The 21,347-nt window shown below is 43.8% G+C and overlaps 1 protein-coding gene across 2 annotated transcripts in view; it reads right to left on the bottom strand.

Moving 5' to 3' along the window:
* Nucleotides 1-21,347, bottom strand: part of CSK (chloroplast sensor kinase) — a 67,815-nt gene that overhangs the window by 25,163 nt on the left and 21,305 nt on the right. For both annotated transcript variants that reach the window (XM_087381798.1, XM_087381799.1), the window contains 4 exons: nucleotides 19,492-19,560; nucleotides 19,259-19,351; nucleotides 18,527-18,777; nucleotides 18,131-18,413 (listed from right to left, as the gene is read on the bottom strand). In XM_087381798.1, the coding sequence (XP_087237924.1) occupies nucleotides 18,131-18,413; nucleotides 18,527-18,777; nucleotides 19,259-19,351; nucleotides 19,492-19,560 (696 nt within the window). The remainder of the gene's footprint in view (nucleotides 1-18,130; nucleotides 18,414-18,526; nucleotides 18,778-19,258; nucleotides 19,352-19,491; nucleotides 19,561-21,347) is intronic.

The raw sequence follows: 21,347 nt of genomic DNA, 5'->3' as shown, positions 1-21,347 counted from the left end.
GTCTATTCATTTCTGTGTATAAGAAAAGGGGGAAATCCATTCCACAAAAAAAAAAAAAAAAAAAACCTCTCTTTCAACAAATGGAAGCAGAAGGACAGACTTCAAGAATAAATCCTAGCGAGTCTAGAGTACAGTCAACACAACCAATGTCACATCAGGCAGCACCTACATTGGCTGGTAGGATTTCAATATTAGAGGATGCTTTACAGCAGATTATGAACCAGCAACTTCAGGCGAATGCTGGTCAAAATGAGATTAGGGAGATGGTGCAAGCCTTGTCGGCTAGACCGTCTAGGATTGATAAGGGCAAAGCTCTAGCTGAGCCAGAGCCCAGTGTACATTCCTTAGAGCGCGCAAGGGTCAAAGTTCCTAATATCGCTAATTATAGACCGGAGAAGTACGCTGGTCGGATGACCGAGCGCAGCTCTGATGTGATCGAGGTTTGGTTGCACAAGTGGGAAGAAGCCTTCGCCATTTGTGAGATTAAATCCGATCTAAAGAAAATCCGCGAGGCCACACACCTGTTTATTGAGGCAGCGGACAGATGGTGGATAAAGCAACAGAAGGATCAAGTTGCTCCAACCACCTGGGAAGGGTTCAAAGCTGAATTCAAGAAACACTTTCTCCCACCTGATGAAGAATCCCGAGCTTGGGATGCTTATAGAAATCTTCGTCAGAGGAGCTTGTCAGTGGCAGAGTACACTGACAAATTCAGAGAATGTGTCATGAAAATAACAGACCCTCTCCCTATGTCGGTTCAGTTAAAAGATTATATCTATGGACTGAACGACAAGATAAAAATGGAAGTTCGGGCTAAATATGTGACTACACTAGATGAATCTATAGCAGTAGCCCTGAACTATGAGGATGCCAGAGGCAGATCTGGTGGATTCGTGCAGGCAGGGACTCAGTATGAGCACCCGAGGAAAGGGGGATTTCAGAGGAAATGGGTTTCAAAGACAAGTGTCTCGCAGCCAAGTGGCCAAACCAAGCAGGTGAAGCCGGTTGAGGGACCAACAAAAACAAGTACCACCGTTGGGGTGAAAAGGAAAATAACTCCAATGGCAGCCCGGGCTTGGTCAAAGTCCTCATTGACCCCTGAACAAAAAGAGAAAGCTAGGAAAGAAGGATTGTGCTTCGGCTGCCTTCAGCGACATCAGTGGAAGGATTGTCCACTGAATAAAGACCGCCGCACGGCTAATATGATAATATCTGAATGCGACGTAGAAATGCAGGAGAGTCCCAGTGCGGAACATATGCAGATGCAACTGGCGGGACCTTCTCAGAGGTTAGTACCTTGTTTGTTATGTGTATCTGTTGCTAAGTTAGTGACGAGTGCACCTGATAACATCCTATCTAAGCCCGCAGCAACGGGGTATACAGCCTTCAATGATACGGAGCTAATCAAAATGAAAGGGCAAGTGGCCAATCATGATGTCATTGTGTTGTTTGACTCAGCGTCAACTCACAATGTGATTAACTCCAAGCTCGTGAAGAGGCTGAAATTAAAGACAAGTCCATCTGACTATGCGTACACAGTCAGGATGGCAGACGGAAGTTCAATTGAAGTATGGGACCAAAGGGTTACCCAGTTGGAGCTTCGGATTCAGGACTATGCTGAGAAGCTTGATTTTGAAATGACCAAGCTTGCTCATGCAGATATAGCCCTGGGAATGGCGTGGCATTCTAGGAAGAATCCAGCCATTGATTGGAAAAAGCACGTATATCAATTCAAGATGAATGATGTGCTTTATGTCTTGCGAGGTGAAAAAGATATACCTCAGGGACCGTTGGTTTCCGTGATGGAAATCAGAAAGGCTCAAGTAGAGTTTTTATACCTTTGCACAGCATCGGTAGAGTCGGTGGATGAGTCTTCGGCTAGCACTGATGTTATGCAAAGTGATGAGATGGCCAAGCTGGCTAACCTTATAACAGAGGAGTTCTCTGAATGTTTTAGGGATGAACTACCTTATGGGTTACCTCCAGAGCGGAAAGTTCAGCATAAGATTGAACTGATCCCGGGGGCAGAACCTGTAAATAGACCTCCCTATAGAATGAGTTTTACTGAAGAAGCAGAGGTGCGTAGGCAACTGGAAGAATACCTCAAGTTGGGGCAGATTCAACCAAGTTTCTCACCTTTTGCTTCACCAGTGATATTGAAGAGGAAAAAGGATGATACGTTTCGCCTCTGTATAGATTACAGAGCATTAAATAATATCACTGTTAAGCACAGGTATCCGATGGCTCGGATTGATGATTTGCTAGATGCATTACATGGAGCCGTGATTTTCAGCAAGATAGATCTTAAGTGCGGCTATCATCAGATCCGGATTAGAGCCGAGGATGTGCATAAAACCGCTTTCAGGAGCAGGTTTGGTCATTATGAGTTTTTGGTAATGCCCTTCGGACTTACCAATGCTCCAGCGACCTTCGTCATGCTTATGAACGATTTACTACGTCCGTATATCGGAAAGTTCGTAGTACATTTTATTGACGATATCTTGATATTCAGTAAAAGTGTTACTGAGCATTGTGAACACTTAAGAATAGTGTTCAGTACTTTGAGGAGAGCCAGTCTTTACGTGAATAAAAAGAAAACTATACTGTGTATGGTTAGGCTTGAGTACTTAGGGTTCATAATTACTCCACAGGGGGTAGAAATGGATCCGAAGAAAGTGGCTGCGATACTAACTTGGCCAATCCCTCAGAGTCTGACCGCGTTGCGATCATTCTTGGGATTTGTCCAGTTTTATAGAAGGCATATCAAAGGATATTCCGGAATAGTATCGCCATTGACTGATCTGACCTCAGATAAAGTACCTTTTATTTGGGGACAGAATCAACAAGAAAGTTTTAACACCATAAAACAAGCTGTGGTCTCAGGACCGGTGTTAAAGATAGTTGATCCCCAGAAACCGTTGTTCCTAGAAACCGATGCAAGTGGCATTGCGGTAGGAGCAGTCCTGCTTCAAGAGGAAAGGCCAGTAGCCTTTGAAAGCAAGAAGCTTTCTCCCTCTCAAAGGAATTGGCCAACTCATGAATTAGAGTTGTATGCTGTTATCCATGCTTTGAAAACATGGAGGCATTATCTGTATGGTTCAGAGTTTTATGTGGATGTGGATCATGATACTCTGAAACATTTTTGTAAACAACCTGACTTGAGGGGCCGCCAAGCTAGGTGGGCAGAGCTCATGCAGGAGTTTAATCTAACGATTCGGTACCGAAGAGGAAAAGACAATAAGGTGGCTGATGCGTTGTCTCGCATTATGCACAACCTGAGTTTCACGGTATTAGAGAGTGCTCTAATGACCGAGATCAGAGAAACTCAGAAGGTGGACGAGTTTGTCCAGAGCTTATGGCCTAAGGCTCATGTGTTAAAACCCGGGGAAAGTGAAAAGGATGACCTGGCATCCAGAAAAGGCCAAACTTATGCAAGATATACCATAAGGGATGGTATGCTAGTTAGAAATGGCAAGGTTGTAGTACCTGGTCAGAATGATCTCAGGCAGAGAGTCATTCGACAATGCCATGATAGCCCGTGTGCGGGACATCCAGGAGTCGAGAAGACATATGATCTCGTGAAGCGAGATTTCTTTTGGCCAAAGATGAAAAAGCATATTCATGAATATGTGACACGGTGTTTCTCGTGTCAGGTAAGTAAGGCCGAGCGGGTGAAGCCACCCGGACTTTTACAGCCCTTGGAAATACCACTAAGTAAGTGGGAGAGCATTTCCATGGATTTTATTGTAGGGCTACCTGCAACACAAGGAGGATATAATTCTATCCTTGTGGTGGTTGATCGTCTAACCAAGATGGCTCACTTCATTCCGACTAGAGAGTCTATTAGTGCCCCGCAAGTAGCGGATTTGTTTATTAGACATATATTTCGTCTGCATGGATTGCCTAGATCCATAGTGTCAGACAGAGATGTCAGGTTTACCGGTCATTTTTGGACAGCGGTATTTGAGACACTAAGGACTGAGTTGGGAATGAGTAGTGGGGATCATCCTGAGACGGATGGTCAGACGGAGAGAGTCAACCAGACTTTAGAGGATATGCTGAGGGCATATGTGTCATTGAGGCAACATACATGGGACAAGTGGTTGCCATTGTTGGAGTTTGCCTACAATGATAGAAAACATTCATCTACTGGGTTCAGTCCGTTTGAACTGAACTATGGTTATAGACCAGCCAATCCGACTATAGTTGGAGTACCTCAGAAAGTGCCTAGTGCCGCGAACTTTGTAGTTCAGATGCGGGAGATGCTAGCACTTGCGAGAGCTAATATCCGTCAGGCTATGGATAGAGCCAAGGTGTATGCGGATGAAAATCGGTCTATAAGAGTATTTGAAGAAGGAGAAAAAGTTTTCCTCAGAATTCCTTCGCACTCGAAGTCGTTGACTTCAGGAGAGTGTGCTAAGTTATCACCTCGATACTGTGGGCCGTGGTTAATTCTAAAGAGAATAGGCAGTGTAGCCTATAAGTTAGAATTGCCACAGGGGTGTAAGGTGCACCCGGTTTTTCATGTTTCACGTTTAAAGAAATTTTTACATACTGGTGACTCACTAATCGAAGGTGTGGTTTTGTTTCAGGAGATAGAGGATATTGCAAGGCGCAAACCAACAAGAATCCTGGACCGAGGAACAATGCAAATACGAAATCGGAAGATACCCACGGTGTTGGTTGCATGGCATGGTCAGCCTCTATCCGAAGCTACCTGGGAATCCGTATATCAGTTGCGGAGAGTGTTCCCAGACTTTATCATCGAGGACGCTGATGTCTGAAGAGGGAAGGAATGTTACGCTCTAGCGAGGTAGCATGACCTCGGAAGAATCAGTCGACATTTCCCTTATAGGATCTATCTTTGTAATATATGTGTTTGCGCTTTATGTAAATGATCGGGAGGGATTAATGTCAAGGTCCTAGGTGAGGGCTGATAGCACCAGACTAGATAGATCTGAGACCAAGGGCCTAGTGCAAAGATTGTGCCTAGGGGCAAGGAATTAAATGCATCCCAAGAGAGGGGTGAAATGTTGCATTAGGAAGGCCCTATATGGATGACATGTGGCATCTAGATCTATCTAGGGATTTGGGGTCTGTCAAGGCTAGTGAGAGAAGTGAAGAATGTGAGATTTTTACGTGATTTTCGATATAGCTCTTTCTCTCTTGCTGGGAAGCTTTGGCAGAATTGGCTGGGTTGGAAGATTAAGGTGCTACTCCCGTGATCTGCAATAGAGATTAGGATAGTAAAATCTGGTTACAGTCGACTATATATCAATCTCAGCATCATCATTATCATCAGCAGCAGCAAGATATCAAGATGGATGAGGCAGTGGAGGCATGAAGTCTGCCATGGAGTGCTATTGGCCACTCAAAGGTGCAGTCCTGGCACGTCTCCTAGTTGTAGCTCTGTGTCTGACCAGGGCTACTGTGACCCCCGTCGGTCGGGTTCCGACTCTAAACAAGGAGGGGATGTCCCCAAGTGTGATCTGTGTCTCGACCCTCTGTCTGAACTGTTGGGTCACAGGCTCCGAGTCACGGTCGTGTCGAGGCCGAGAGAGAGAGATGCTTCAATTTGAAATGGAGGAGTTGGCTTTCGTGTCTACTTCCTCTAGATCCATAATCGCCAAAGTCTACTTCCTCTAGATCCATAGATTCCTCATGGGCATCTTTCTCAACATTCGCTTTTTCTTTCCTTGCTCTTTCCTCACTTTTCATAGTTCACCTTTAACGCTCTGGACTCGTTATGGCTAGGATTTTTTCAAAACTAATAAAGCAAAAGGTTTAGCTAAAAGGACAATGCTATGTGTACTTCCTTGTTATTCGTTCCAGATCTTGGAATTTATATTTGAAGTCAAATCACTCTTCCTTGATTCCGCTTCTTCGAAGTCAATGGTTTCGATCTTGATCTTCGAAGTCAAATCCTTTCAATCCTATTCTCTGAGCTTATTTGCGAAGAGAAGAGAGAGAGAGAGAGGGGTGAAACAGGATGTATGAGGTGGCTTTCTTTTTACGAAGTTTTAACTTTGTGATGACATGGCACCATCTTTTTTCTTCGTCTCTTTCCTTTGGCTTCTCTGCAGGTCAACAAAGCTGTCAAACCATCGATTCAAAACAACCTGTCAATGCTCCATTACTTATAGGGATCCTTCAAACAAGGTTTTCGGTTTGTCTCTATTGTTAGTTGATGCAACCAAAAAGCTCACTGCTGTCCTGAAACCCATGCCACCGCCAGCTGCTGTTATATTCTTCTTGGCGCTATCTCCTTCCGCCTTTTGGGTATGATGTTGTACGGGTGGCCTCAGTGCCCTTATGCATCAAATTATTAGAGCCAAGTAAAATTTTCAAGTCTCTATGCACAAACAAAACAGCGAAAAATGTGGCATCTTCTATGTCGCTCCAACCCCCCCTCCCTTCAAATCAACGATGCCAAATTATATTTTGTGTGGCATTGTCTACTCCATTGCCTCAAAGAAACTCAGAGAATTTAGGGCGGCATCTTCTACAATGTATTGTTGCAAGCTAAGGAAGCTGGGATCGCGGAAGTATCAATGCCATACCCAACTGCCTATGGCTGCTATAGCATCACCACTTCTATTTTGTCATTGCCTCAGCAAAGATTTTCAGCAGAATGCATGTAAGCACTAAAATGAGGCTTCTCATGTCAAACCCATAGTTGCAATCAAATATGTTTGAAATAATTTGAAACGTTTGGATGCTTCCAAATGTGAAACTTTTTTGCAGGTTCCCACAAGAAAGGGAAAATATGCAATTTTGGGCCCTAGTGTGATTTTCAGTTTAGGGACTGTAGGATCGAATGAAAAAAGAGAGAGTGCAGGTTGAAAAGGAGTCAATAGATTAGCCGTCACGTCAACTAGGATAAATTAAAAAAGAGAGTACAAGGTACTTGTACCTAGACCCTAGGACTAAGTGTCCTAAGTGACCTAAAAGGCACAAAATAATCTAAGTGCCTAAACTTATGCCTACAATACACATACCATGGCCTATAGGGCATCACTAGAACCACTAGAAGATGGCCTACAAACCCCCCCTCCATGGGATGGGCTGAAGTATTCTGGAAACGTCTCAGAATACCTGGTATTTTCTTGTCATGGTGGCACATGTTCATCCAAAAGGATATAGCCACCTATGAATGTACAAGGGATGTCAAATCATGTAACAAAGGGAACCAAGTGTAAAGCCTGTCGGAAGACTTCGAACTTGGGACGAGGAAGTGCCTTTGTAAACATATCTGCTATGTTGTCCTCCGTGGGAAGATAGGACAACTCTATGTCTCCTGCTGACAACCGCTCTCGAACATAATGATAGTGAACTTTAATATGCTTGGTATGCGCATGAAACACTGGGTTACGCGCAATGGCCAAAGCACTCTGGCTATCAGTGTAGACAATAGTGGAGGATGTCTGGCCAATACCAAGATCTGTAAGTAGCTGTCAAAGCCAAACACACTCTACTGTAGCGGTGAAAGCTGCCCTATACTCAGCCCCACAGCTAGATGTGGCAACTGTTGGTTGCTTCTTGCTGAGCCAAGAGATACATAAATTGCCAAGCAAAAAACAATTGCCAGTATGTAACACTCCTGCCCAGTCACTTGACAAAATATGAAGAGGGGAGAGGAGAAGAGTGGAGATGAGGAGAGAGGGCACAGCTAGAGAGCACACCACAAATGACTAATTGTACACTAGATTTAGTTGAAAAAATAGAATATATACAAACCCTTTTAGGGTTAGGATTAGGGTTAGGGGATCTAACCCTTTCCTTTATAGCATGATCACGTGATGGTGCTATGCACACATGATCACATGATGTTGAGCGTGAACTCTCAACACCTTCCCTCAAGATCAACATCATGAAGTAGGCCTTCCCTCAAGATGATGATTCTGGGGAATCGAAGAAGAACTGAGCATTACATTCCATCACACCCCTTTAATGGGAATGTCCTTCCTCTGCGTCAAACCAAGAGATAGTCGGTGTTTCTCGAAAAGCTCTTTACCCAGTGGTTTGGTAAAGATGTCTGCAACATTCTCTTTGCTATCACAATGCTGCAGTGTGATGTCACCAAGTAACACTCTTTCTCTAATGAAGTGCTCTCTGACATCAATGTGCTTTGTCCTGGAGTGATATACTGGATTTTTGACCAATGCTTGAGCCGATTAATTATCACAGTATATTGTTATTGGCTTTGACTCATCAAAGTAATCTGTTTATGACAATAGTCTTCTAAGACATATAGCCTCACATGCACCTGTAGTGAGTGCTCTATATTCTGCTTCAGTCGAAGACAAAGAAATAGTTGGCTGTTTGACAACCATGATATAGCACCTTGACCAAGGACAAATGCATATCCCTGTGTCGATCTCCTGGTCTCATGATCTCCGGCATAGTCACTGTCACAGTATCCATGCAACCGTGGATGACTTCCTCTGTATTCTATCCCAAACTGTCTTGTACCTCCGTGTGAGCTAGTGAGCTTACTGCATAACAAATATCTGGCCGTGTGATTGTCAGACATATAAGAGATCCGATGAGCTGCCTGTAGTATCTGTCATTGACTGTAGGCTTTTTTGAATCTTTAGTAAGTTTCAAACTCTGTTCCATGGGAGTGGCTGCAATCTTGCAATCTGCCATATGAAACTTCTTCAGGAGACTGTCAATATACTTAAGCTGACTCATGAATGTGCTATCTGAATCTCTCCAGAACTCAATTCCAAGACAATAGTACATAAGTCCAAGATCATTCATGTCGAACTTTGCAGATAAGTCTTGTTTCAATTTTCTGATGAAGCTATCCTTGCTTCCTATCACAATCAGATCATCTACGTACAAAAGTGCAATAGTAATATCTTCCCCTTGAACTTTGTAGTAGAGAGTATGATCTGCATTGGACTTCATGTATCCCAAATCAGCAAAATACTTGTCAATTCTGCTGTACCAACTTCTGGGGGCTTGTTTTAAGCCGTAGAGACTTTTCTTGAGATGGCAAACCTTATTCTCCTTTCCTGGTTCAACATAACCTGCTAGTTGTTGCATGTAGACTTCCTCGTCTAGATAACCATTGAGAAATGCATTCTTGATATCGAGCTGATATACATTCCATTTGCTGAGTGTTGCTAGTGATATCAAGAACCGTATGGAATCCATCTTTGCTACTGAAGCATAAGTCTCATCATAGTCCTTACCATATTATTGTGCAAATCCTTTTGCAACTAATCTGGCTTTATATCTCTGAATACTGCCATCTGAATTGTACTTCACTTTGTATACCCATTTGTTTGCTATGGCCTTCTTTCCTAGTGGAAGGTCGCATAGTTCCCTAGTATTGTTCTTATACAAAGCATCCATTTCTTCATTCATAGCAGTTTGCCATTCTGGCTTGTCTACTGCGTCTTCGAAGTACACTGGCTCTTCTGTAGCCATTATGGTAGTCATAAGAGCATAGTTGGTGGTTTCCACCCAAATTGCTTTGCCTTTCTGAGCATATGTCGATCTGGCTGGTGGTCTGCTTTCCCTAGTAGACTGTCTGAGCTGCTGTGGCTCTACTTGGGGTGTTGCTGGCAATTCTTGCTCTTCTGCATCAACATGTTCTGTACATGACTGTGAAGTCGATGCTTCTATCTCCTGTGTAGGTGAGGTTTTTCATTCTGATTCCTCATCAAAGATTACATCTCTGGAGATAATGACTTTGCAGTTAATGGAATCATACAATTTGTATGCTTTGCTTTCTTCACTGTAGCCAACCATGATGCATTTGCGTGACTTCGCATCCAATTTCCTGCGATGATCATCATGTATATGGGCATATGCTATGCAACCAAATATGCGGAGATGCCCAATGTGTGGCTTGTGTCCAGTGAATGCTTCATAAGGAGTCATACCCTGTATCGGTTCAGTAGGAAGCCGATTAAGCAAGTAGTTAGTTGTAGCTATTGCTTCTGTCCAATACTGATTCGGAAGATGCTTTTCACTAAGCATTGTGCTAAAGTCCCATTCTTCCTTTCAGCTCTTGCATTCTGCTGAGGAGTATCTGCACATGTGAATTGTCTTCGAATGCCGTGATTTTTGCAAAAGTTAGACATGTATTCACCTCCTCTATCTGATCTCATGACCTTGATCTTTCTACCTGTCTGGTTTTCTACCATGGCTTTAAATTCTTGGAATCTGAAAAACACTTCAAATTTCTCTTTTAGAAAGTAGACCCAACAATATATGTTGTAGTCGTCGATGAAAGTCAAGTAGTAAAGTGAACCATTGATGCTGCGGGTCTAGGCATAACCCCATACATCTGTATGTATCAAATCAAGATTACCTCGTGCACGAGAGGTACTTCTGACAAAGTTGGTTCACTTTTGTTTGCCAAAGCAGCATGCTTCGCAAATCTTTCCAAGAAACTGTAGTTTCAGAATCCCAATTGCCATATTCTGATTCCTGAGATCTAACAAGTACTTGAAGTTGACATGACCATATCTCTTGTGTCATTTTGCAGATAGTGGCATCTGTTGCGGTTGAGCTGACATGGCATGCTTATCTGGTACTGTAGCTAGCATTCTGTATAAGTGTCCTTCCTTCACACCTTTTGCTACTAGCTGACATCTTTTGGACTTGTCTCTGATAGTGCATTCATCACCGTCGAAGATGACTTTATAATTGTGTTCCGTCATTTGACCTACTGACAAAAGGTTCTTGCTGAGCTTTGAAACATATAGCACATCTTTCACTAATCCTTTCGTACCAGTGAAATTGTTCATAGGGCTAACACCTGTCCCTTGAACTGGATTCGGTGTATTATCTGCTGTGCAGATGACATTTTTCTGTCCTTCTAATGGTTTCATCTCTGTGACCCATTCCTCATGATTTGTCATGTGAGATGATGCACCACTGTCAATGTACCAAGGATTCTGTTCCACTTGGTCAACTTGATAGCTGTAATCCTCTTTGGGATTGAAATCAGTGTCTAGGTACACTGTCTAGGTACACTGTATCAGTCTGATGCAATTCCTCGCTTGCAAGAAACATATTTCCATGTTCATTTGCAAAATGACTGTGACTAGAATGTCCACCACGATAATTTTCTCTGCCTTGGAAATTCCCTCGATTACTGCTGGATTGACCGCCTTGGTCGTATTAATCTCTTTCATAGTGTCCAAACTTGTGATAGTAGTTACACTGAATGTTTGACACATTGGTGGATGCATTCCCTCGTCCTTGAAATCTTCCTCAGTTGGAATGATTTCCTCTTTGCTGATTCTGATGTTGCTGAGGATGATGCTGAAGCTGATGTTGATTCTGACTTTGATTTTGTTGATGATGACCACTTTTCTGGTATGATCTACCTCTACCTTTGCCTCTACCTATGCTTCTATCTGAAGCTGTTAATGCTTGATCATTAGAATGACCTTTACGTGCTTGAATTGCCTGAGTCCTGAGTTCTTCACCAAGTAGGACTAACTGAAGTTCTTCCAGTGTCGAAATTTGCCGTTGGATGGCAATACTCTGGACTAGATTCTCATATCCCTCTCCTAGTCCATTCAGAATGCCTTTAACCATTTCTGCCGGGTTCATAGTCTCTCCTGCTGCTGCAAGTTGATTGTTGTAGTCTTTTATGCAGAGTACATAAGCATGACCGGTTTCAATGCTGTTGCGAAAACTCTGGTTGATCTGGTTTCTCAGGGTAAAAATCTTGGACGTGTTCTTGGACTTTTAGAGAGCTGCGAACATATCCCATGCTTCTTTTGATGTCTTGACTGTGTTGAGCTGTCCTAGCATGACATCTTGCACATTCTACTTGATCAGGTGATCGGCATACTTGTCTTTCTTATCCCATTCTGCTTGAGCTCGAGCAATGGTAGGATCTGCTACTGGTGCGAAAACTGTTTGTGTAGCTGTAGATGCTGTTGTAGATCCCATTGTTGGTGCTGTGACAACAGATGGAGTAGAGCTACTGGTGGCTGGATTGTCCAATGGTCTAGGTGTAGATCCATCGACATACTCCCATTTGTCCTAAAGCACAAGAATGGTCTCCATTCGGTATTTCCATGTACCGTAATTGGAGTTGTCTAACTTAGCAGATGCCTCTAGATTGAGGTTGCTAGTCGACATGATGCAAGAAATGTACTCAAAAAGTATTGTGAAAATCTCTATGTGACTCAACTGCAAATACAGTCTTTGCCAAGTGAAATCTCTGTACCGTCAGTGAAGATAGGACTGCAATATATAAAATTTGATCTGTATTACAAGGCTTATGGCAATGATGCCGAGAATAGCCAAGAGGCTTTACAAGGCTGAAATGATGTGCACGATGCCGTGAAATAGCCGAATAGGCTTTTACAATGGTGGCATGTGTGTGTGAAATCAAATGCTATCTACCCACTGAATCAATCTGCAATGCCTCTGTACTCTGAAGTCTACTCACTGAACTGATGAACGTAAGGTTTCAGGTAATGTAATGATGTGAAACCGTATGTGAGCGTATGGACTGACTCCGAGTAGGTACTAGTCGAGAATTTCGGGCATGGCTTAGATTAGCAACTTGGGAAAATTCAAAGCGTCCCCTCTATGGCGATCTAGTCTACTCTGATCTAGAACTATACCAACCGTCAATCGATGAAAGAACATCAAATAATTCCTTTTCTTTTGTTCTTTTTAAATGCTGGGTCAGATGCATCAATGTAGAGGCAAATGTGCGTGAAGGAAGTGGTTTTGTCGGCGAGGCTCAAATGTGAGTGTAACTTGCACCAAAATGTGCGCGTGATGTGACAAGCGCGTAGAGCACGAAAAAATGAGCGACTTTCCTTTTTGGAGCACCCCCAAATTCTTCCTGGATCAAGAGATATGACTTGATCTAGGTGGAGGGGTACAAATGGTGCTCAATGATGATGTGTCACTGTGAGTCACATGCAGTGATGACATGGCACTGTGCCTAGCAAGAGGTGTGCCTGAGAAGCCTTGTGCTGAGGTGGTAGGAGTGGTCACATGAAGTGACTGTGGAGCACTATGTGTGCCTGCAGAGGTCAATGCTGACTGGACAGTTGATGGCACTGTTGAGGTGGCACAAATGATGATGTCAGCAAGGTGACATGGTAATGATGACGTGGACTGCTAACGTGGCACAGGTGACATGGACTGCTGACGTGGTTGATGACGTGGCAAATGATGTGTCTGTGCTGACGTGTCAGTCAATGATGACGTGGCTAATAAGTTTGATGTGACAGATGAGAAGACGTGGCACTTGGAGATAAGGGTGCCACGTGTCAAGCTCTTAACCAAACCTTACTCTTGTCTTAACCAGGGTTAATATGACCTGAGGTTAACTCTTATCTACACATGGCCACGTGGCAGTGTAAGAGCCAACCTTGGGTTGGAGATAAGGTTAGAGATAAGGAGGGTCACTATGGTGCCACATGTCATGAGGTGAGGCACCAGAATCTAAAAAGATTCGTCGAAATCTACGAATACTTCGAAATCTTGATGATGCCGTCAAAGATGCTGATGCCGTCGCGGAGGAGCACGTTGGCTAAGGAAGCCGCTGTTGAATCGCGCTTTGTTTAAGACTTTCGTTGCGGGCTAGAGAGCGGCTGTGAGCCGGTAGTCATTGGCTGGCGTTTTGGTGAGGCTGCGCGTTGGTGCTGTAGAAGCCGCTGTGGTGGAGGCCTTTGATGGAGAGGCGGCTGCCGGGTCGCAATTGTAGGATGGCACAGCTGAGGTTGAGGATGGCGCAACTAAGGCTTAGGATGGCGACGCTCAGCTACTGGAGTGCATCCTCCAATACTAAAACATTTCAACACCTTCTTTTTCCCAATGATTTCTCTCTAAATGCCTAGCCACTTCGCAGATTAGTTTTGCGCAAGTCCATGCTCTCTGAAACCACTTTCAAATGGGCATTACCCGGTCCCTCTTGGCTTGGTTCCTTGGCCTTTCTGCAGATACACCGATAGATTCGGATCTTCTACGCCTGATTTTGCATCTTCGGTTCTCTCCTTTGGCACCAAGGAGTATACACGAGAACCCAAGACTGGCCTGTGAAGAATTTGAAGACCAGCGCTTCGATTCAAGCAGAGGCTTGTGAAGAATTTCAAGACCATGACACGAGTAGAGGCTTTGGTTGGTTGATGGGCTGTTGTGGGAGCCAGAGCAGCGAGCTGTTTGGAGAGGCTTTGGCAAAAGCTTGGCTACTGTAGAGGCGGCTGTGGATGCGCCTACAATGCTCGTTGTTGGAGTTGTCGATGAAGTCGTGCTTGCTGAGCGTGGAGTCGCGGGTCGTTTGGAGAGGCTTTGGTGCAAAGAGTCGTTGGCCTGTTGTTGATCACACTCCTTTAGTTGTAGGTAGCACATTATACGGTAGTTCTCTCTCTCTCTCTCTCTCTCTCAAAACTATCAGGTCTCTCTTTCTCTCAAAAGTACCTATCTCTTTCTGAGTACTAGCTCTCTCTCTCAATGCAAACCTTAATGGAATGAAGAGAAATCCTCACAAAGAACTCAAGAAATGAACAGAAATGGATGAGATTCACGAAAATCTCATGAAGATAAGTCTCTCTCTCCCTCACGAGAAACTATCATAAGCACTCAAGCAATGAACGGAAACTTTTCTCTCTCAAGTGACGGAAATTCCTCTTAAATGGACAGAAATTTCTCTATCACTCAACGGAAGTGAAAGAACACTCAATCTCTCGATCTCTCAATCAATCACACTCTCTCATATGGATCGCAATGCATCCGTATAGGCATCGTACAGCTTTCGTACCTGCACTCTGTACAAGCATCGTACATGTTCGTCTACTGTGCTTTCGTACAGTCGTACATTGCACAGCTTGGTACCTGCGTTTCGTACACCGTACAGCTCTGCATCCGTACAGTTGTACTTGCTCTGGGATTTGGTACAGCATTTGGCACGTGTGAAATTACTTGCAGTCTTTTACTAGTTTTTGACAGTTTTTACTGTCAAACCCTAATTTCCAACAGAAAATTTAGGGCTTTTGACATCTGAATCTTCAACCTGTCAATACAATACTTTGGACAAGGTTGACAATTGAAACCCTTCCAAAAATTGAAGTTTTCAGTTAATTTCAGGTTCAGGACTGTCACATTGTGCCACATCATCACTCAGGTCAACAAAATTTGGGGTTTTGTGTTGGGAGATCAATTTCAACTGGTGTTTGGAACAGTAACTCATACTTTTGCAATTTCAAGCCTTGAGGCTATACATTGGGTCAAATTATCATTCATTGGGTCACATTTGCAAAAATTTCAGCGAAATTTGGGGCTTTTCTGCATTTGCCCTCTTTTTGGCCTATTTGCCCTCATTAAATTTGGGGCTTTTGCCAGATTTGCTGTTTTTGCAGTGAACATTGCCTGCCACAGTCACATTTGGGTCAGATTTGCATTTGCCTTTTGATTTGGGTTAGAAATTTGCAAATATTTGCTGTCATTTTTTGGACAGCCAGCTCTTTGGAGTGATAGCCTTGAGGCTTTTGGGTTTTCAGGTCTTTTTCAGGGTATCACATTTGCTATGGCTGGGAACAATCAAGATCTATTTGGCGTTCTTCGTAAAGATGATAAGTTGGATGGCACCAACTATCCGATGTGGTCTTATCTCATGAAACATATTCTTGTTGCAAAGCATCTGTGGAATATTGTTTCTGGGGTTTGATCTGAGGCCAGCCAATGCTACAGTGGTTGCCTCTACTGTAGGTCCCTCTGCAAGGGGTACTCCTCCTGATGCCTCATCCTCTAGCACTCCTGTTGCTGCTCTTCCAACTCAGGAACAGTCAAGATGGGATGCAAGAGATGCAAATGCACATTCATGTATTGCTTTATCATGCAAGAGAATCATTATTCCACACATCCGGTCTTGCAGGACAGCAAAGGATGCTTGGGATAAATTGGCTTCTCTCTATCAGATTATGAAGCATGAAACGGTAGGAAGCCTTCAGTTTCACACATGAGAGTTTTTGGGTCTCATGCATATGTTCATGTACCATCTTAGCTGAGACATAAGCTTGATGACAAGGCAATCAAATGCATATTTATTGGTTACAGCCAGGAGAGTAGAGGGTATCAGTTATATCAACCAAATACTGGGAAGATTATTGTCAATAGAGATGTAATCTTTGCTGAGCATTCGGCTTCTCCTCTTGTGGACTTCAAAGCTAAGCCAGATGTTGACATGTTTGATGCCTTTGAATCTCGGTGACCTCTACCATCATCAGAAGAGGACTTTGACCAGCAACATGAGCCTCCTGTAGGCCCTCCAACCAGCAATGATCAGCCACTACCCCATGCTGATTTGCAGGTTTCTCTTCCAGCACAAAATGATCCCACTATTCATGATGCAGTCATTGAAGAAAGAGTCGTCAATACACAGCAAAGGCAAGTTCTCAGATGGCTTCTTGATACATTGAGGGACAGCAAACAAGATCAGCCTTTTGCTGCCTGGACAAGATCAGGGAATAGACAGATGCATGGTCACTTTCTTGAGTTTGCACTCCTTGCTACAGCTTGCAATGAAGAGCCTTTGTGCCATAAAGATGCTTTTGACAGCAAAGAGTGGATGGATGCAATGAAAGCTGAGTTACAATCCATTGCTAAAAATGACACATGGGAATGAGTGGATCTCCCTCCCGGCAAGCATGCCATTGGTACCCGGTGGGTCTAGAAAGTAAAAAGGAAATCTGATGGCAGCATAGGTCGACACAAAGCTCGTCTTGTTGCCAAAGGGTATGCCCAACAACAAGGCATTGACTTTGAGGAGACATTTGCTCCCACATCTAGGATTACTACCATTAGATGTGTCATTGCCATTGCAGCCCATCATCATTGGCAAGTGCACCAACTTGACATCAAGACTGCTTTTCTTCATGGGGATCTGCAGGAAGAAGTCTATGTCACACAACCTCCTGGCTTTGAGGTTGTTAATTCTGAAAACAAGGTATGTCGGCTTAGAAAAGCCCTTTATGGTTTGAAGCAGGCACCCAGGGCATGGTATGCCAAAATTCATGCACACTTACTATCTGTTGGGTTTTTAGAATAGCCCCACAGAACCCACTCTTTATGTCCGTGGTACTAGACAAGTACGGTGTACTAATAAACGCAGTACGGATGCCAGTATAGACAAGTACAGAGACTGTTGTACGGCTGTACGGTGGCACAGATACGAGAGTTGTACGGTGTACTATTGCTACGACGGGTTTACGGACAGCTGGTACGAAGATGTACGGCAAGTGTACGGATCGCATGTACGACGGATGTGCGGGCAGCTGGTACGGAAATGTACAGGGCATCTGTGCAAAGTGTACGGGGACAGGAAGCAGATCCGGGCTCTGATACCATTGTAGGATCGAATGAAAAAAGAGAGAGTGCAGGTTGCAAAGGAGTCGATAGATTAGCTGTCACGTCAACTAGGATAAATTAAAAAAGAGAGTACAAGGTACTTGTGCCTAGACCCTCGGACTAAGTGTCCTAGGTGTCACATAGGACTAAGTGTCCTACGTGACCTAAAAGGCACAAAATAATCTAAGTGCCTAAACTTATGCCTACAAGGCACATACCATGGCCTATAGGGCATCACTAGAACCACCAGAAGATGGCCTACAGGGACCGTTGGGCATGTGTTTTTTAATGCATGTTCTCATATTTATAGTAGATCTACGTAAGATTTGTAAACGTTTGTAGCATGTACATGTGCAAAATGCATGATTAAAGATAAATAAAAATTTCAAACGTTTGAAAGCATTACTATGCCTACTTTCCAAACGTCTGGCAACTATGGTCAAAACCACCCTACCTTCGCAATCCTGAACCTCAGTTCGCACCTCAAGACCTCTTTCTTTTTTGGGGTTTTCCTATGAAATATTCCCCATGCCCGGTGTCATCTTGTGAAACCTCTAGTGGATGTGACACATCCACATGAGAGATCCTTTCTCTCTTGGATGTAGGATAAAGGCAGCAGAATGAAGGGTAGACATTTCTGTGCTTCAACAGATTGATAATGGATCCACACTTAAAAGCAATTGATTCCTTCACAGCCACAATTCATCAGACACACAAAGCTTCATAAATCAGCTCATTGACAGACAAATCCACAGGATCTAGCAACCCACGAAGCTTTAACACTTACAGCTGCAAAGCTCAAGTCTAGTCCATTGTCATCAATGACGACAAGTACTCCTCCTCCTGGTGCCTGCATCACTTCTACCTTCACCCATCCACCAGGTAAGGTGTGCTGGAGAGAACTATCTAGCAAATTACTAAACGCTTGACGTAAGGACAATTCATCAATTGCAGCTAAAAATGGAGCACCATGTGGATTCTCCTTTAACTCTAATGCCTGGCCCTTTTGGTATGCTAGAACAGCACCAGAATCAACTAGATCAATCAGAAGCTTAGATACATCACAAGATCTGCACAACATAACCAAGAGGGAAAAATCAGCGGCCTAACCATAAAATTTTTAAGCCTGTTCCACCGTGTAAAAACATAAACAGTAAAAATCAGTTCAGCTGTAAAACCTTACTCGATCTGTGAATGCATAAGAGGCGCAAGTGCAACTGGAGGCATAGGTGCCTCTTCGTCCCTTCGGCTTGAATGGCCTACTGAAACCATAGAATTGAGCTGCATCAGATTAGATTTTGCGGCAATATCTTCAGGCACAACTGCCCCAGAAGCTTGCACAGCCATATCTTCTGTGGTTTTCGGGGTATCAGCATTCAAGAGAACCTTGTTGTTGATTTCACTCTCACTGCTATTCAACATGTTGGATCTGCTCTGTTCACAAGAAAAATTATTTGTCAGCTTAAAACCAGCATCAGAATGATAAACGGCAGATTCCCATATTACATTAGGTTACAAACTACAACTGTACAAAAGGTTCATTACTGTAAGTCAATGTTTAAGGCACCAATGCATTGCACATCAAATCGGTGTTTCCTTATCTACCTAGATAGTGACAATGTTAATTATGAGAGCCTAAGCGCTCTTCTCTTTGGTACAAAGGGCACACCATGTTCACCTAAGCTTCCCAACTTATTATTCAACTCATAGACCGAGTGAGCGTTTGCCTAGACTAATAATATTCTAAATTAAAGCAGCCTTCAACCCAAGCGGCTCTGACTAAAGTGCTGTCTTCTAGGACTTTGAGGTTGGCCTTTGCATGATGAAAAAATTGGAATTCAATGGAATAACTGACACACAAGACCTCCAGCAAACTCCATGCAGAAACAAACGAATAATCAGAAAATACGCTTGCCTGATTTAAATAAAAAACCTCTTGAAATTGTTGTACAACCACCTTCATTCGCTCCCCTTGCACCAATATGTCCTCCAATACATCACTAGAAATCTGCACCAAGTTATGTTTCTAAAATAACAGCATCTGAAAAAGTGAAATTGCTTATGAGTCATAGCTGGTAAACAGCTCTGCAAATTCTCAATTAACTCTCCTTTTAATGATTCTTAAAAAGCAAAGGAGAGGTGGGCAACCTCGCCTCTCTTTAGCTGGGGCTGTAGCATCTTGCCAAGGGTTCTAATTGCTGCCAAAGGTCCTCGGACCTACAAAGATACAACAGCCACATGCACTTCAGGAAATATCAAAAGCATTACCATTAGTGTGATTTCTAAAAACAGGAAAAATATCAGTGTCTGCTTGGCTAGATATGGAAAATGCTTAGTGCCTTCTCAAAGTCTTATAAGATGCCAAAAAGCTTTACATAGATTCTTCCTCTACATTAATATATACCTAGATGAATCCAAGAACATGCCCAAACTTATCCTCTGAAAACACGACACATAGTGCAGTTTCAATCTCACGTTTTTCGCTCACAATGTTGTAAACCATAAACTCTGTCACGCATAGCAAGGACTAGCTACTGTGACATTCCCACCGAGATCATTAGCACCCAACGGTGGGTGTAGAACATAGTATAAACATATGCTCTCACATATAATTGAGCTTATACAAAGGTCTTTGTATTAAATTTCAGTCAATACTCAGGAGGTGAAGGGCAACGGCTGTGATACCGGCTAGCACTAAAGGAGGAGGCTAATCAAAAAGTAGCCCGCATTCTCTTCATCAAAGCTACACCTGCTCGTAAAGACTATACGATTCCTTTGAGTCTCTCCCAAACTAGCATTCCTAAGAAAAAAGCTGATGTTAGAGGTCAACATCTCCTGATGTCACCAAGAGAGAGAGGGACTAGTCTAGGGTAGTGGCATCCTGATCAGTGCTGAGGAGAGGCTCCCTTTTAGGGCTGTTCTCGAGCCCCTTCTAGGGCTGTGTGGAGGTGCCTACGGAGTCGGCTCCCTGATGTGCAGGTCGGCAGGAGGGCAGAGGGCACAGCCCCTCATATAGGCTGGTGCAGCTCCCTGTGGAGGCTAGGGGCAGTCGGCCCTAGAGCCCTGCTTTTGTCAGCTGGCAGACCCACGCATTTGGGCCTTGTGCAGCCCTATATAGGAGGCTGTAGGGGTCGGCCCTCTAGGGCTGTGGGTTGGTCCATGTACTATGTAGGCAGCTGGTCGGTCCTGCCCCTTGCTGGTCGACTCGGAGGCGGGGGGGCTCTATATAGCCCCCCCCCACATGTGCATTGATCATCTCATTCCGGTGTCTAGTGTTGCACTTCAGGAAGAGTCCTAGGGCAGAGGTGTGGAGCAGTTCTTCCACTCTCTGTGCCTCCCATGTTCGTGGTTGTTGAGCTGTCTAGCTCAGCTCTCGAGTAGCCTGTTTGTTCCAAGGTTTTCCCCTAGTTGTAGCGGGGTTTCCTTCAGAGATCTCTTGCAGTTCTCTTGTGCCTTTCTCTCCTTTCTCTCCTTCTCAGTGTGGTGCGTGTGTTGTTATGGATAAATTTGACCTAGGTAAAAGGCATAAACATGTGTGCGTGCTTGTGTGTGTGACAATAGTATAATAAAATATGGTGTGCATAGGGCCCAGGGTTGAGGTGGCAGGGCAAGGGTAGAGAATGATGGTCCCTCTTGGTGGCCGCATTGAGTTTCTTATAATCGATGCAGACCCGCCACATGTTGTTTTTCTTTGGGGTGACTACCATTGGTGAAACCCATTCAGTATTGTGAACCGGAACAATAAACCTAGCTTCTACAAGCTTTTGCAGCTCTTAGCGCAAAGCGTTGGTCTATAGGGGCCCTAATATCCGATACTTCTGAGCCACTGGCTTAGCATTAGACTTTCGCTCTATCTTGTGTTCTATGGCAGTCACATGGCGAAGGTGGTGGTAGCTAGATGCAAAGAGGTCAGGATAACCTTTAAACATTTCTAAAAACTCATCTTTCTCACTCGGAGTGAGATCTCGAGAAAGCATAGATTCAAGCTATTACCTTTTCCGCGG

This window comes from Dipteris shenzhenensis, chromosome 11, assembly GCF_047967505.1.
Source record: "Dipteris shenzhenensis isolate YYH24624 ecotype China chromosome 11, Dip_SZ_1.0, whole genome shotgun sequence".
Lineage (NCBI taxonomy): Eukaryota > Viridiplantae > Streptophyta > Polypodiopsida > Gleicheniales > Dipteridaceae > Dipteris > Dipteris shenzhenensis.
Note: the sequence above shows the minus strand (reverse complement) of the source record. Positions and strands in the feature narration are given on the sequence as shown.